Source organism: Rhynchophorus ferrugineus, unplaced genomic scaffold (genome assembly GCF_030347505.1).
Source record: "Rhynchophorus ferrugineus isolate W39M unplaced genomic scaffold, kcgeb_rfMv2 rfM4, whole genome shotgun sequence".
In the NCBI taxonomy this organism is placed as follows: domain Eukaryota; kingdom Metazoa; phylum Arthropoda; class Insecta; order Coleoptera; family Curculionidae; genus Rhynchophorus; species Rhynchophorus ferrugineus.
The window spans coordinates 3,182,698-3,200,895 of NW_027472583.1; the positions used below are offsets into that span (position 1 = coordinate 3,182,698).

An 18,198-nucleotide genomic window follows, 5' to 3' on the forward strand; every position below is an offset into this window, starting at 1 on the left:
GGCTTGATGTCGAGTTTCCGGACACTGTTTCAGGAAAATCAACCATCAAAGATTATGAGCACCGAAGACGATGAACGCAGTGGACGCCCAATAGAGGTTGTTACAGACGAAAACTACCATAAATTGAAACTGAATGAAATAGCACATACTCTAAAGATATCAACTGAACGTGTACATCATATCATTCACGAATATTTGGGTATGAGAAAGCTCTGTACAAAGTGGGTGCCGCGCGAGCTCATTATTGACCAAAAACAACGACGAGTTGATGATTCGGAGCAGTGTTTGAAGATGATCAAGCGTAATAATACCGAGTTTTTGCGTCGATATGTGACAATGGATTAAACATGGCTCCGTCATTTCACTCCGAAGTCCAATCGACAGTCATGCGAGTGGGAAAACGCAACAGTCAGCTGGCAAAGTTATGGCGTCTGTATTTTGGGATGCGTATGGAATAATTTCCATTAACTACCTTGAAAAAGGAAGGACCATCAACAGCGACTATTGCATAGTGTTATTGGACCGTTTGAACGACGAAATCGCAGAAAGACGGCCGCTGCAAGAAAAAGAAGTGCTGCTTCACCAAGACAATGCACCGTGTCACAAGTCAGTGAAAAGGATGGCAAAAATCCATGAATTGGGTTTCGAATTGCCTTCTCATCCACCGTATATTCATAACAACATCAGAGACCCAAACACTAAAGCACATCAAAACGTTTCTCAGAAATTCATTTGCCGAATATTAACAGCTAATTTTAACATTTTAATGGCAAAATGATTACCAAATTCGCGAACAGAAAAGAACGTAGTATGGAAAAAATAGGCAAGTTTTTTTTGCAAGAATTGCAGAACACCTTAAAATGTTTATCGGGAGCCACCACCAGTATTCAGCATCAAAATTTACTTTATAAACTTGGCTTTTGTTTGCTCAGGTCCATGAAAACATGTACACTTGTGTTATTATTATCAAAAGAGACGCTGACTAAAAGGATTTTGATATGTGATATGATTCAGATTGCTTAACAAGTTAACGTTTTTTTTTTCCTTAAGTTACACATCGACCATGTTCTTATGATTTTCCTTTTTTATCGATAAAACATCGTCGATAACAAAGCGAGATGGCGCCGTTTTCCCGCGATTAAGGTTTCCGGTAGAGCGGCGGCGATAATTGCCGATCGATTATCGGGCAGGAATGGCCTTATTTTCGATGTCGCGTCGACGCGAGCGCAGGAAAACGAAAGAAAAAGGATCGACGGCAAAATTAAAAATGTAGGCCGCATACTCCGCGTCTTGGAAACCAGCCCATCCAGCTTGCAAATTTTTTAAATTTGGTCAGTTGGTCGCGAGATGAAGCGCAGCGGTATAACGTAACAGTTTACGAGCCAAGACACACGGCCCAGCTGATATGCTAGTGCGATTAACATATAGTTATGCGTAGTCTATAATCCTGGTTGGCTATAATCTATCCAAAGTAGCACTGAGCTCGTGTCATCTCAGTTTATGGCGATGGAATGTTGTCGCATTTAACGTTCACATTTTATTCATTTTAGATTATTTTAGCTTTGCTTTATAACAACACTCTAATATATATAAAATAATGAAACAAAAATATTATAAAATATAATTTATTTTAAAATTATAGTACATCTAATGTTTTTTATTATTTAATTAATGACTTAAGCTACAGTTAATTAAACAGTCACAATAGTTTGTAGATTAGAGTTATTTCATTATATTTGCATTTAAACTCTTTCACTCTTTCCTAAAGCAACTATGGTGTCTCCTAGAGGTTTAATCCACCTAAGTTATAATTGTACATCTAAGTAACATATTTTATTTTCATTAGAGAACATATTTACCTTTTTATATTAAGTCTTTGTTTCCTTCGCTACTGTGTTTTCTCGTCAAAACATTCTGATATCACTGTATTACTCCTTCCTACATCCATATTTACAGTACGATTTTCTACAGATTATCTTATATTAATTATTCATCATTAACATTCATCTTTAGTTGTTTCCACTCTCACCTTGGTCAGCATTACATTATAATTATTTTGAGGCACTATTAAAGGCTATAAATAAGCCGTTAGTTTCCATTCCAACACTAAAAATCTACCATTTGTCATTTTAATCTTATGTATCTGGTGGAGTTCATCCAAACCGAAGGGTGTTATTGTAGAGAATTTTTTCCACATATCCATACAGTTCTTGTCTGTATATCTTTTTCGAGTATTCCACGATATCGAGACTTTTGGACCTTTATAGTTATGGTCACAATAAGGGGTTTTCCACCAAGTTTAATTTCTTACACCTGTCGTACCTGTATCTCCATCATCCGAAGCATGCGACAACGAATCGAAGCGACATGCCATGCTAACCATGTGTTTTCTCTGTTCCGCGGTATCTTTCTTACTACGCCTGGCCTCACCAAACATTCGATACAATACGATATTGTATATTATCACAAATTATAACTAATATTATCTCGTAAATCATATCGTACATTATCCCTCTATAATTAAAATATAATTGCATCGGAACTGTTAATGTGAAATCACTGACTTATCAAACTTTCCTCGTATTGTCGTGCAAATCGAGCTAAAAAATGAATAGAAGCATAATTTGCTTTAATATATTTAGGTACTGTGATGTTATTTCTACATTGCATTTGTATAAAACTATTCTTGCACCCCTCAAATGGGTTTCATTCACATCTTTAATTTATGTCAGATGGAAAAACAATAAAATATACCGCTAGACTCTATTATATTAGAAGAAAAATTATTATTTTGCATACATCTTGCATGTTTTTTATATCGTCTAATTGAGCATCATCGAAGAAGAAGTCAACAATGTGTCAGACTAAAACAGTTATAGCTCACTGTCATTAATGACGACATTTAATCAACGAATTATAACAAATATCCAAAAACAATAATCTTTTACACAAATGAAAATTAGATCCATTCAATTTTTCACTTTTAACTCATGTAGAAACCAAGTACCGAGCTTCTTTTAGTAACCAGTTTTCTGTAAATGGTTCAAAAGAAACATGCCGATTTACTCTACAATATTTCAGTATTGCATCAGCTTTTCCACCCTTTGGCTGTTAAGAGCTGATTCCTGTCGAATATCGAAACATTCGGAAAGAAATTGAGAAAAGCCAATTCTAGCACTCAAATTTCTCAAAAAATACCAAACATGATAAAAATTACCTTCTTGATTTTTGACTACGCAAACCAGTGAAACAGTCTCTATATCTAGAATATTATGTTAATTGTTACGGCATAAACACGCTATAGTATGGCTTCACTGAATAAGTATTACTGAATATATGTCAGTTTAAAGTCGTCTATTAGGAACCGCTAGCTGAAAGTTATCAATCTTTAAGATGTTTACTTGAAGCCAATAAAAGTGTAAGGTAATAACAAACCCTTTTACAAAATCTCAATACGAACATTGAATTTAGGAATCTATCATCCATCATTCTAACTCCAACATATTCTCTAGCAAAACCTATTTCATATTAATATCTCTTATCTAATAATAATAATAATATGTAATAATAATAATATATATCTAATTAAACATGAATCAGTTTTGTCTCGATTCTCATCACCACTGGCCCGGTGTACCTCGCTGTACCTTCCATAATATACCTAAAATATGGGACACTCCCTTGCCATTAATGTTAATGATCTTATGGAGTAATTGCACAACCATATCTTCATTTTGCTAGTGGCCGTGTTATTTATAGCTGCGCGTTATCTTACCTTTTTGATGATGCGATCTTGATCGTCACAGCGCGCAGAAGGAGCACAAGAACAAGCAATAGAGGCGAAAGAAAACAAAGCAAAAATACCGAACAGAATCAGACAAAGTAGTCTAGAAGTCGGTATCTATAATGGTTTCATCGCGGAGAAAATAAAAGCCTCTGATAATTAATTAAAGTTTTGTTCTTATTTTTTAGACCAATCGAGATGCAAACTTGTTATTCAACATCAGAGCTACGGTGAAATATTATGTATCAATACAAGCAACTCTTACACAATCTAACCTAACTGTTAAATTCAATGATATTTAACATTTCTCTACATACTAAAACAGTTTTCCATTTAGTATTATTAAATTATTCAAAATATCATTTTAGTCATTCATTACTTTTATTATTTATTAATAAACTCGAAGTTATTGAATTTCAAGACATATTGGACGAAAATCCAGTTCAAATTCTTAAAGCACTTTCAGATCGCTTGGCAACTGTTGAGTTAATTGGTTTCAGTAGTTTACATGGGTTGGAAAAGACCGAAAAGTAAGGAAAATCACTACCGTTTTTTCCAGCAGTTTCATTGCTTGTCTAGCAAAGCAGAATGATTTTGTATAGCCTATTGTGAATGGTGATAAAAATAGATCTACTACAATAATGCCAAATACCAAAAGGCTTTGAGAACCACATCAACACTGAATGGAAATATTCATGGTCACAAATTCTTAGCGTATATATGATAGAATCAGTGAGCTATGATATATTACGAGCTACTAAAATCGTACGAAACTAAAACGGTTTCCTGCTAAAAATACCACCATTAACAACTAACAGACACAAAATCATCTTTTTGTATGAATTTTTACAAAGTTCAGCCACACGATACAAGAATTTTTATGTTCTGATGGACCTTGCGTATTCACCAGACCTAGAGCCTCCTGATTTCTGCTTATTAAGATCGTTGACCTATGGCTTAGCTGGCATACGGTGTGGCGAAGGAAATATAAGGCTCGTTAATTAGATAGCTGCCAAACGAACATAGTTATTTCGACTCGGTATCGATACATTTTGCCAGAATGATTGTAAGAAATTGTGAAAATTATTTGAATTAATATACAGTCTACCATTTTTTCTTAATATATGTATTCTGAATGTGTAAAATGATCAGGATTCAAGCAAGCACCAGACATGTATTATATAATGAATTTGTACCATAGTCTTACCAAAATATGTTAATTTAAAATATGTTCTCATGGGATTAAGTATCCTGACATTTTTAAGGTAGTTGCTCAATGATCCCATTATTGATACTAAATATTAACTATTCTAAAAGAAGTTTACTACACATTTATCACATTGGCTTCTATAGTTAACAAGATTTACTTTCACACGTTGTATTTTTATTTATATATAACATCGATTAGCACCAATAAATTGACCAAACACTACTTCCAAACTATTCAAAACCTTTCAGAAAACATTCAGAAACTATAAAAAGTACATTTATTATTTACGGTTGTATTTCAATAGATCTCCTGTTTGTCTAAGAAAAATATATATTTTAGAAATTCAAATTTATTCATCTATATAATATTTAATTATTTTTGTCTATGCTCCCAAAACAAGCATACATTTTGTTTCATCACTTCTTCATTTGATCCGAACTTCTTCTTAAGGGGAATCTTCAGAACGTTGAGGGGAAAGAAATAATTTTCAATAAATATACATTTTATTAACTATAATATTCTCTTCTACAGTGGTTTTATCAGATATGTGGCTAAAGACCATCAATCAAAACGACATACTGATAAGAGTATGAAATGTGTATAATAATAAATTCATTTTGACAAACATTATTTATAAAATTATATATGAAAAAGCTCGAAATTAGTTGTTCTACAATCCTGTATATATTATTGATAATGAGCTTCTACTGTATGAACAAATGTATGCAATATTATGAATTATTTCACCAACAATTTAATGATGTTGATGATTAAAGACAAACATTCTATTATCACATTCAAAAATATGTACCAACCCGACATAACAGCATTTAATTAAAGAAAAATAATTATACATGTAGCGAATAAGTACTCAGGTTTCTTAGATAAGATATCGTTCTTGACTTACCCAGCAAAGTATAATAATTAAAAAAGCACGCCAAGGCCATATACTAACAATGTTAATCATTCAAGATTTATATAACTCTACCACAAAAAACGGAAATTAATATGCGCAATACCAGTAGTACTATATTGTACAACCATCAATTAAGAGAAAATCGAAACAGGTATTTGCATATAGGTATGGTTGTATTGATTTATTATATTATTGCTTCTTGAGGTTATTATATAAAAATATTACCTATAGCGAATAAATTTCTTATATTCAACGAAATATAGCATTTATTTTTCTTTTATTTATTATTATATTAAATCTAAATTTTAATTTAGTCTATGGATTTAGAGAATCCATTCTTTTAAAAGCATCTCGTAATGTTAACTTTCAAAAGCTTAAGTATGACTAATTTGGCGTATCAGGCCTACAAATTAATTTTAAAGGATGCGTGAAGCTCATGGCAACTATGGTCAATCAATTTCAAAATGTGAATATTCGTTTTTAAAAGGGGTGTTTTGAAACCGAAGGCAAAACGCATTATGGACAGCCAAAAAAAATCAAGACGATAATATAAAGGCTTTACTCGGTGAAACTATTAATGCGGATCGCTCTCGACTACCATTGATACGATTGCGCGATAAATGGCCGAAATACGATTAAAGACACAACAATGTTATACTTCAACGTGATGACGTTCTACCACATGTTGCAAAACTTGTGAAAACATAGTTGGAAACATTAAAATGGGAAATACTACCTGCCATATTCTCCAGACATTAGTCCTGATTTTTGATGGTTCCGACATATTAGATGTGACCTGTCTGAGTAGTGGTTAACTTCTTATAAAAATATCAAAAAAAGGGTTGATTCGTAGAAAACTTCAAAAACTACATTTTTTTCGAGAGGGAATACGTAAATTTTGTTGTCAAAGTTGCTCGCCGAATTTATACACCCTATATATTCTATCAAGTTTCTGAACTAAGGAATTGTAAGGTTTCGCGTATCATTTACAGTATCAATAATATATTATTACATTAAGTCCCGCGTATTCGACCCATTAATGATCAGTACACAAATACATGTAAAAAATATGGAAGAGAGAAATAAATAAAAAACATTTTAATGATATATATCACGGAAAAACTAAAGACAAATAAGGAGTTGGAAAATTATTCAACTAATGGTTGATTAGTGTATCTAATGTTATTTAACATTCTAATAAAATGATATAGTCTACAATAAAACAACCAATACATATCGCAGTATTGCCGCATCAGATTAGACTTTTGGTTTAGAACGTTTGCAGGTCTATAACCTCTAATTATTATCACTAACGTCTTAAAGAATTTTGTAAACATTTGACAACAGGGTCGACCAGTACCAACACAAATCAAATTTTATAGATTGATTTGGTTACATGTTCCAACGCATCAGGCAGCATTCTGTCTCTTTTTAAGTGGGATAAAATAAGAAGGAATGTTGATTTTTACAACCTGAATTTGGCAGTATATTGGATAAATAGCCACAATAACATCGAAAACGATGAAAACTATATTCAATACTCCATCTTACATAAGCAATAAATACGTGTACCTAGATTTAGATCTGCGAACATTGAAGAAAGAAATTGACACATACACTAAAAACTATCAAGCCAGGCTAGACCAACACACTAACAATAGTATATCCAAAGTAAAAGTGAAGTCACGTTATCAAGATATATGTTAGCTGCTGAACTGTAAAAAGTGGGCAGTGTAAGACATTCTCGCTCCAAAAATGTAGTATATCAGATGTAATATCAAGATTCGCAGACAGAATATATGAATGTCATCAATTGGCAACAAAAGATATATCTACCGATGAATGTCTGATAATATATTCGATTATTGTTTGAAGGAAACAACTGGTCAAAAATTAAATAATGAGCAAATATAGAAAGAAATCTAAATACATTTAATGAGTTATTATAGTTAACAGATCAATTGAAAAGTCCCGGGCCTGACACATAGATGGCACTACTAGAATTAAATCCATATGTTTTTTAGTTAGCTCTTACCCTCAAATGATGCGTGTATAAGTTTGACAGCTGTCGGATCATTAGTTTGTGAATTTTGAGTGAAGCACCTTTTGCTATTGATTTACCGACGAGAACATTAAAAAATCCACAAAATGATTTTGAATGACCGTAAATTGAAACTGAATGAAATAGCAGTCACTCTAAAGATATCAACTAAACGTGTACATCATCTCATTCACGAATATTTGGGTATGAGAAAGCTCTGTGCAAATTGGGTGCCGTGCGAGCTCACTTTTGACCAAAACAACGACCAGTTGATGATTCGGAGCGGTGTCTGAAGATGATCAAGCGTAATAAACCCGAGTTTTTACGTCGATATATGACAATGGATGAAACATAGCTCCATCATTTCACTCCGAAGTCCATTCGACACTCATCCGAGTGGAGTGCACACGATGAACCGCTCCAAAGCGTGAGAAACCGCAACGGTCTGCTGGCAAGGTTATGGCGTCTCTATTTTGGGATGCGCATGGCAAACTTTCATTGACTACCTTGAAAAAGGAAGGAGAACAGAGACTATTACATAGCGTTTTTGGACCGCCTGAAGGACGAAATCGCCGAAAACGGCCGCATTTGAAGGAGAAGAGAGTGCTACTTCACCAAGACAATGCACCGTGTCACAAGTCAGTCAAAAAGAATGGCAAAAATCCATGAATTGGGCATCAAATTGCTTCCTGATCCACGGTATTATCCAGATCTGGCTCCCAGCGACTATTTCCTGTTTTCAGACCTCAAAAGAATACTCGCTGGGAAGAAATTCTCGTCGAATGAAGAGGTGATCGCCGAAACTGAGGCCTGTTTTGAAGCAAAGTACAAATCGTACTAAGAAATTGGCATTGAAAAGTTGAAAGGTCGCTATAATCAGTGTATCATGCTTGAAAGGAATTATGTTGAATAAAAAAGACTAATTTTGCCAAAAAAATGCGTTTTACTGTGGTAGGCCGGAGACTTTTCAATTGACCTGTTATAGGTCTCTCAGCCCAAATGCTTTCATATATAGGTTCAGTTACTGCCAATTCTTTGTCTTTTAGTGGACACAATGTTTTCAGCAGAGTCACTATGGAACACTGATCCATAAAGATTTACAGTTTTAAAAAAATTGTTATAACACTTCTCGAAATTTTCTTCAATACTCTTGTTCTAACACCAACTATAAAAAATGTGCGAAAATATATATTCTTCTGTTTTCTTGACTAAAATATCCCCTTTAAGCTACTGTCAATATAAAAGAAACACCGCTGTAAACACTGTATTTTCTTCTCCTCTTACAAAATGCTTTAATTTACAGGGCTATGCGATGTGGAGAATGGAGCGTCGAATATCATCTTAGATATCGAGGAAAGTCAAGGATCGTGTAAGTAAACAAACATTTTGTAATTTAACATTAAATAACGGAAAACACTATCTACTTAGCATTTAACTTTCACCATGTCAACTACAGTTCGGATAAACTGTAATGCAATCTGTTTGTGTTAAAAGAAACGTGTAAATTACATTACCAAAGTAATTTTTTTAATATATAATACTCAATTAAATACGAAATCATTAATAATTGACTTATTAGAAGTCTTAATTAATTCATGGAATGTTTTACACATTACTAATTTTTTTAATAAGATTATATCATTACGTATGACGGTTGCCTTTTTAATTTAGCATTTATCATATTTAAAAACATTCAAAATGTTGTCACTGAACCTTTCTTTTTTTATACTGCATTAGGATCAATTTTGTAAGACATTGAATATTAATAATGATGCAACTATCACAGTCAGAATTCATTCAATATTGACTTCATAGGTATTCAATGCTGTACCTAGACAACAACCCACTGAAACTCGAACCAACGTCAAAATGTTTAGGAAAATCATCTCATGTAATAAACTTCTCTACGAACATTTAAATCTCGCTACAGCTGCTGATCGACAGCAACAATTCTGACCTCGAACAATGTTGGTATATGGTTATAATCCATATCCTCTTCGAAGCTACGTCTTCTATCCAAAAGATCGATTTCGATACATACCGGGAGAAATTCGTTCACCTTTCATTTAACATACATGTACAACTACTATGATTTGCGTTTCTGGATTTGTTTCTAAATTAACTGGCGCTTCTTCCAGGAGAAACATGTAGAATTTACCTATCGTATTTGAAAACCTTGATAGCGTACATGTATCATAGAGCCAAACATAATCAATCAAAAGTCGTGCTGAATTTGTTCATTTAAATTTACGGCTAAAACATTCTGTGTGCGTAGAAAGTAAGCTTCAGCAATATTAGTTTAGCACTATTCCAAAATATAAAAGGCAACCCTTATTCAATCTGAAAATTAAAAACTTATTATATTCATTGATATGTATTGATATATTTGATCTGATTCTAACCATACACATTTTCAGCGATTAGTCAAGAAACTACACCTCGAGAGATACCCATAGTTGGAGAACCTAATGTGGATATCTTCCTCGAATTGTCGTTTCCGAAAGGACCACCGTTGTTTTTCTTGAACGAAAAGAGGCTACAGCTATTGGCACCGATTGATAGGGATGAAAATAACTTATCACATATAGTTTTTCAGGTAAAGTTTCAAATTGGTTTTAGAAATTAAAATTATTTATATAGTATTAATAACAACCCTACGTTTATTAACTCAATCTAATAAAAAACCATGAATCAATTTAATGACGGAATTATCAATACATAAAATCAACCCAAATATACCATAATGTAAGGAGAAAAAAATATAATTAAATTTGGTGACATAATTAAAGTAACATTCGTGTTGTGTGATATGTAACACTTCACTAAATAAGCTGGAATCTGTCTTGTAGATGACACCAACTCCTAACTTTCCAAACCTAACCTTAAAATATCATGTATCAATATTTCATGACAGTTTTATGCTTAGTTTAAAAGTTACAGTAGATTTACTGAAGTAATTTTTAATATTTTCAAAATAGCCTTAAGATAAAAACGATGGTTCACATCACCGTATAGTCCAGATTTGGTTCTCAGAATTACTGGCTATTTACAAACGTGAATGTACTTTCATGGAAAGTTATCAATACCGTTCTCTTGCGGTTTAGCCTCCATTTATCTTTGCTGCAATTGATAAAAATTAGAGGGACGCTGATTGGAAGAAAAGGAAGAAAATTAGTTTTTTGATGATGTTATACTTAAACTTCACGCAAAAGTTGCTGATTTTATTAATCAGACCTGGGATATGCTTGAATTGTTCCATCTGTGTAGAACCCGCCTGGGTAGAAGAAATTCGAAAAAGAGATTCCTCGAAGAAATTATGACATAAAAAAAGTATAGCCACAAGAGAATGTCATAATAACATTAATTTAAACGTTCTGTTAATAAGTTATATAAATAGGAAGTGAGTTTATTTTTAAAATGCCAAGATAAATTACTTGCATTATTTTTTTTCATTGTTTTTAATAATAATGTACCCAAGAGTGCGAGTAAAATCGAGCATAAGCGAAAGAGATTGTAGAATAATATAATTAAAAGCTAATCAAATTAATCAAGTCCATTTGTTTATTAATTATTATGTTCTTTAAATAAAGCTTAATATTAAATATGAGTTATTATATTTCGTATAGACAAAGAAATAGAAATGAGGCAACTACCATATGCTTTTAAAAATGAAATCCATCGATATATATTTATACCAATTTGTGATACAATTATACAATATTTTAGTTATTATTATACAATATTATATTTATCTTATTTTGATACTGCGATTAAAGTTATCAATACCGTTCTCTTGCGAGTTAGCCTCCATTTTTCTTGCTGCAATTGATTAAAAAATATATCGATAGTCCGTTCAATTAGATAGTGAACTCACGTCATCTAAATTATTAACTCTGACATAATAAAATTTTAATCTAAAGAAAATAATGAAACAAAACTGTTATCGAATATAATTTATTTTAACGTTATAGTACATCTAACGCGTATATTATAGAAGGGCATAAAACTACAATTAATTATACTGTTATAATAGTTCTTAGGTTAGGATTGTGGTTTATTATCTTTAGAGCATTTTTACATTTTACATTTAGTTATTGGTTTCTTTCCTACTTAATTTGTTCTATTACTACCTGTATACATATTTCTTCATAGATTTAATCATTGCATCTCCCAAATGCATTTGCCATATCTGCAAAACAGTTAATATTATTTCTCTCTACACACATTTTAACTTTTAAAGCTCATGTATAATTTATGTTTTCCTTACAATAAAGTTATCATATATTAATTATATATCCACCCATTTGTTTCCACTCTCCTCACCCTTAGAAATTGTCAGCAATGAATCATAATCCCTTATTCAAAAAGTTTCATTCAAGTGAATAACTAAGCTGTTAATTTCTAGTATATCTAAAATTTTTTACAATTCCATTATTTGTCAATTTCATCTTCAGTATGTCTGATCGAGTTCATGCAAACCGAAGGTGTTTTAACCATTTCTGTTTCCAGGATGAAGAACAATATATCTGTTAATAAAAGAATTAAATTAATGTTATGACTAATAAAACATAATCAATTGTTATTCCAACGTTTACCCTTTTCCATCAACGTTGGTTTTCTTAACACTATTTCTACTATCGTCTTGCCATGAGTGATCCAATGTCCCATTCTGAAATATCAAAGTCTCATCAGAACACACAAATTGTAAAGTCTTCCTTACTATTGTTATATGCTTTTAAAAATTGTATTCTTTTAAAAGCAATGTCTGGAAATTCCTCATCTTTACACCATTTAAATGCTATATTACCCAATAATGTATGAAGGGATTTTCTACATCCTTCAAAGATCCATTCCAGACTATCCGTTTCCTCTGAAATAATTGTATTAATTTATGTTTATATTGAACAAAACTACTCCCTGTTTTTATATATTTCAAATATTTGAACCATGATAAAGCTAACATCAAACTGATCTTGTTTCGTAACCTGCTTCGTATTACATGAGTTTCTTTTCGGTGAATCCAAGATTACATTTTTAATTTTTTCAGATATTTCAGTGACCGTATCTATACTAATATTCACTGCAGCTGTAACGCGCTAAAAATTTCTTCAATAAAAACCGCAGCAGCTTATTATTTACCAGTAAAACTTTTTCATGACTATATCGCTATATTCACACTACAAGTTCATATAATTTGAAAATTAATGAAGAAAAGGTCTTTCTTGGTCCTATCTGTATCCAATTTGAGAAAGGACATGTCTGATATTCTCCTGATTCATTCATTCTCATTCTCCTGAGAAAGTTTAGGTTTGGATGTGATCAAGTCGTATTCGATTTTTACCTAGTTCATCAAGAATTGAAAGAGAATCAAAATATTTGAATTCTCGTGGCTTGGATGTTTAATAATTTAGTGTGAACTTACCTGCCTAGGGTTATTAAACTGGAACATATTCTGTTTGTTTTATTTCGCACTATGACACGAGCTTTCTATAATTCTCGCCTGGTGAGAAAATTTCAGTGCTGCAAGAATAAATTCAGGCTTGAATAACCGTCTAATTAACAGATACTACGATTGTACCACTACTGTGAATGCCGTTATGAGAACAACAGATGAATGATAACTTTTCCCACAAGCACTTTCACGTCCGTGCAACGCCACGCGTGTATTCGATCGTTTCGTTGACTTCCTGTAAGTAACCGAACCGAAGATCGTGATTCATTTACTTATCTACGATCCCCGGTACCACCTACTGAATTAACCTTGATCGAACCGTCCCACCTTCGACGGCGAGATAATTTAAATGTCACAATGACATTCTGTGTTTCACCTAAATCATTTTGTAGTTTTTTTCCTTCTTTTGCATGCGATTTTAATGATCCTTCGGTCAACTAACTACAACACGTTCTAAAACTGAAGCGGATTTTTGAGTGGGTAGATGTCATTGGCTAAGTTACCCATAACTATAGTCGTTGAGGGTTTTTCTGATGACGTACAGACATCTAAAATGAATTTAATAACGGAAAACTGTTATGAATGTCTGTTAACAAGCAATACGCATTTAATTTAATTTAAACTAATTATCAACGGCCATTTAATAAAACATTCTCAACACTTAAACATATTTCGGCTGGAGCTACACAAGGTAGTGTCTTGGGACCAACTCTATATCTGCTTTATACTGCTGATATCTCAACAACAAAAGAAACACTACTTGGAATATTTGCTGACGACAGAGTTATAATGGCAAAAGATGTATCTCTGTCTAAGAATATACAACAAGTACAAGTAGCGGCCAACAAGATCTACAAATGGGATAGAGCTTTTATAGATTTGCGTTGAGGCTAAATGACAGAAACCTAATTATGTCACTTGACGGATGCCTCAGTCATCAAGCTTATTAAGGTAAATTCCTCGAAATATATCTCGATGGTAGATTAAACTGGAAACATGTTAGGCAAAAGCAAAGTAGATTAAACTCAAAATCAAGAAACTTAGTTAGTCGGAAGATACTCTCAACTTTACCTAAAATTAAAGAGATTGGTTTATCAGTCAGTTATAAATCCAATAAGGACCTACGGTGTGCAAATATGGGGTTGCACTAAAACATCAAACCAACTAGTAATCCAACGCCCCCAAAAGAAAGTTCTACGATTAATTGCCAATGCTTATCGCTACGTAACCAACGAAGTAGTGCACGGTGACCCCGATAAAAGTTTTGCTAATTTAGAGCTATGCATTACAGCTACTGGACAACACGAAGGAAATCATAAGATTGATGCAAACCAAACCACAGCAACTCCTTTAGTGTTTAAGTGTTAATTTGGGAAATACTTACAAATTTATTAATCCCGTACTCGCTTTGCTTGTATATTAAGGCAAGTAGAACAGAACAGTAGTAATAAATTAATTTTGTAATTTAAGATTGTACTAAGGATATCTAATGAAAGTTGTAATTAGTAAAAAGATACTTGCCGTCTTGGTTGGCGTAGTCATAAAGGCGACAAGACGGTCCACCTACTATTGCGATAGTCGCAGGTTCGAATCCTGCTGGAACATGGTCATAAATTTATGTTTAAATTTAGTTTATTATGTTTGTGCTTGTTTAATATTTGTAATTATCCTAAGCAAGAGTGCAAAATCCGACAAGGAAGTGTCCCAGTCACGTCAGAGAGAAGGCTGGATAAGACCGGATATTTCTGGAATGACTTCTAAGTTGGTCACCCGCCAGTCGGTTGGTTTAATGTTGAAGACCGAGGTTCGTAGCCCACGTTAAACAGAAGGTCCATTCCAAACAAACCCTCATTGGTAAAAAAGAGACCTTAAAATATATATTAATAAAAATATTTTAACAAAACGGCTAAATTATAAAATGTATGATTTTGTTAGTTACAGATTAATCATTTTAAGGTTAATTTTTTCACATTGGTTTGCTATATTCTTTCATAGTTTGTACATATGACTCATTATATATAAGTGTTGCGAATTTAATCTAATAACCGCTCAACATAAAGACCAAGATGAAATAACAAGAAAAGGCCGAAAGTACAACAGGTTCAACGACACGAAACAACAAATTTTGACCTTTTTCGTGTCCCATATAAGACACAATACCATTTTTCGTGGTTCTCCATCTGTCACTTTTACGAAATCAACACGCGAAATACCTGTTGTTGCATCGATAATAAACAATCGATCGAAAACAAAAAAAGTGCTGGTACTGTGTCACGGTTCGGAAGAAAATTCGCCTTTGGTTCGAAAAACTGGAACCTTGACACGTACGGTTTAACATAATTTTCTGTTTCTAAAAATTAACGATCGATTGTCTCGACCGGGTTCCGCAACGCTGTATGGGTGTTACACTTACTATTTATGTTGATATTGGCGAATTAAAACAAAAAACCTTATTACGAAAATACATAGCGTGGGTTTCGGTTTTAAGGTAATTGAAAATAAACCGCTTGCAAGCGGTATCAGTTAGTAAACCGGATTTAAACTTCTAAAAATGATCAAATATATTACACATGACTGAAAAGTCCCGGATGCAATAAAGAAAATGCATTTTTTTCTTCAAAATTAGCTTTATTCATCAGCGTAAGCTCCATCAAGAGCCACACAATCATTTCAGCGCCACTCTAACATTTCAAAACCACTTTTGTCGAACAATATATCTTTTGCCTCAAAATAGGCCTGTTACCAGTTGCTGTCCACTCCGATGATGATCATTTTGGATCTATGTTTCATCCGTTGTCACATATCGATGGAAAAATGTCTGTTTGTTATGTCTAAACAGGGCCGAATACTGCTCAGAATCATCAAGATGTTCTTGTTTTTGGTCAAATGTGAGCAAGTGTGGCACCCATTCTAAGCAGAGCTTTCTCATAGTCCGATGGTGAAGCAATATAAAACCAACAGGTTCTTTTGATATCTTTACGTTGTTAGTAAAGTCACGCAACTTCTCATTTTGATCATTCAAAACTATTTGTAGATATTTTTTGGATATCCACTACGTTCCGCATCATCGGTGTTTCTACAACCACGTCTGAAGTCAATAAGCCAAAGTTTTATTGTTGTTTCTGATGGAGCGGAATCCTTATAACACATTTCAAGCCATTGCTTTGCTCGAACTGAATTGTTTCCTATCAAAAAGCAGTGTTAAATTAAAACAGGAATTTGGTTTTGTTCCATTGTTTTGGAAATAACAAAACTAGTGCCACTCTTAGCACAATAAATCACAAACTAATAAGTAGAATGTCATGAAATTTTAACAAATATTTACTGAAAATTAATGCTAACTGAAAAAGTAGTGAATGTAATAAAACTATCGCCATCTATGGGTTAGGCCTGGGATTGTTCAGCCCTTGTGTTATATATACTAATAAAAATACACTTAGGGAAAAAAACCAGCTCGTAAAGTAAGATGAGAGATGAGATTATACCGAAAATTCGTCAAAATAATATTCAAATATTTGTCAAAATGTTATTAATTTCTATCCGCATTAGATTCTTGTCAGAACCAAGTTCGAATAAAAATCCGGAAGACTATACCAACATTTAACATATTAATGATATTAATTAATATTTTATTCATAATTCTAAAGGATTTACAACAGATAGTGTTACTGTGCATTAAATCGCATCGAGTACATGTCTGTACATGTAAGCAACATGTTTTCAACATTTTAAAAGTGGTGATTTTGCCACAGAAGACAGGATCGCTATCCACAACAATTGATACGTTTAAGCCGTGCACTACGCAAAATACGAACAAAGATATAGCATAATAATGCTTGATCACATATGCAAAACCAATGAAAACATTAAAATGGAGGTGCTAAGCCACCCGCCGTATTCACCAGATCTTGCTACTTCTGATTACTACTTCTCCCAAAATATTTATCGTGTCCTGTCTGAGCAGCACTTCACTTCTTATGAAAGCACTAAAAAATTGTTCATTTTTATATAGGATTAAAAGATACATCGTCTTTCGAGATGAAATCCGTAAATTACTGGACAGATGGAAAAAAGTAGCGGCTATCAATGACCAATACTTGAATAAAATACATTGCACCGATTTTCCACAATAAAGCTTCAAATAAAAAATAATTCCTAATTTATAAAAACCACATGGTAAATATTTTACAATAATACCGTTAAAAATAACAGGGAACTCAAATCATCTAAATGTGTGACATCAAAACGTCGAAATGTTATAGCAATAAGTTTAACTTTTAGTTTAATTTGCCATAAAAACATATAACAAAGTCCAAGTGTAAATAAAGTAATGAAACGAAAATAATGCCATCAAATATATCTTATTTAGACATTATAGCACATTTAATGCATATATTATCGAAGCACATAAACTACAGTTCCACACCACCTAAAACGTAGTGGTGGTATCTCCTGAAGGCCTAACCCACCTAATTAACAATGTTACATCTAAATAATGTATTTTATTTTCATTGGGGAGCATTTACCTGCTTGCGTTTAGTTCTTGTTTCCCATGTTGCTTGTATTCATCACAGTTTACTTGTCAAGACATTTCGATATGAATATATTCCTCCTTAATTCCTTCTGTTACTACCCGTATACATTTTTCTTGTTCAATTCTACTAATTTCTTCCATATCTTCTGATTTAGTAACAACATACATCTGTAAAATACTTAGTAACAATTCCTCTGCAAATGCCAAATCCAAATTCTCAAATATATTCTGAACACATATCTATGCACATAAATCATACAC

At 32.9% G+C, this 18,198-nt stretch overlaps 1 protein-coding gene and 1 long non-coding RNA gene across 3 annotated transcripts in view; one reads left to right on the forward strand and one right to left on the reverse strand.

Annotated features, from left to right (window-relative positions):
* The window catches only part of Cad99C (Cadherin 99C), a 78,213-nt gene that overhangs the window by 32,747 nt on the left and 27,268 nt on the right, over window positions 1-18,198 (forward strand). For both annotated transcript variants that reach the window (XM_076404312.1, XM_076404313.1), the window contains exons 3-4: window positions 9,255-9,320; window positions 10,369-10,547. In XM_076404312.1, the coding sequence (XP_076260427.1) occupies window positions 9,255-9,320; window positions 10,369-10,547 (245 nt within the window). The remainder of the gene's footprint in view (window positions 1-9,254; window positions 9,321-10,368; window positions 10,548-18,198) is intronic.
* On the reverse strand, window positions 12,019-13,617 carry LOC143195960 (uncharacterized). The gene is made up of 3 exons (XR_013005626.1): window positions 13,374-13,617; window positions 12,547-13,292; window positions 12,019-12,477 (listed from the first exon to the last, which is right to left on the reverse strand). It is a non-coding gene; the product is annotated as an uncharacterized LOC143195960 (long non-coding RNA).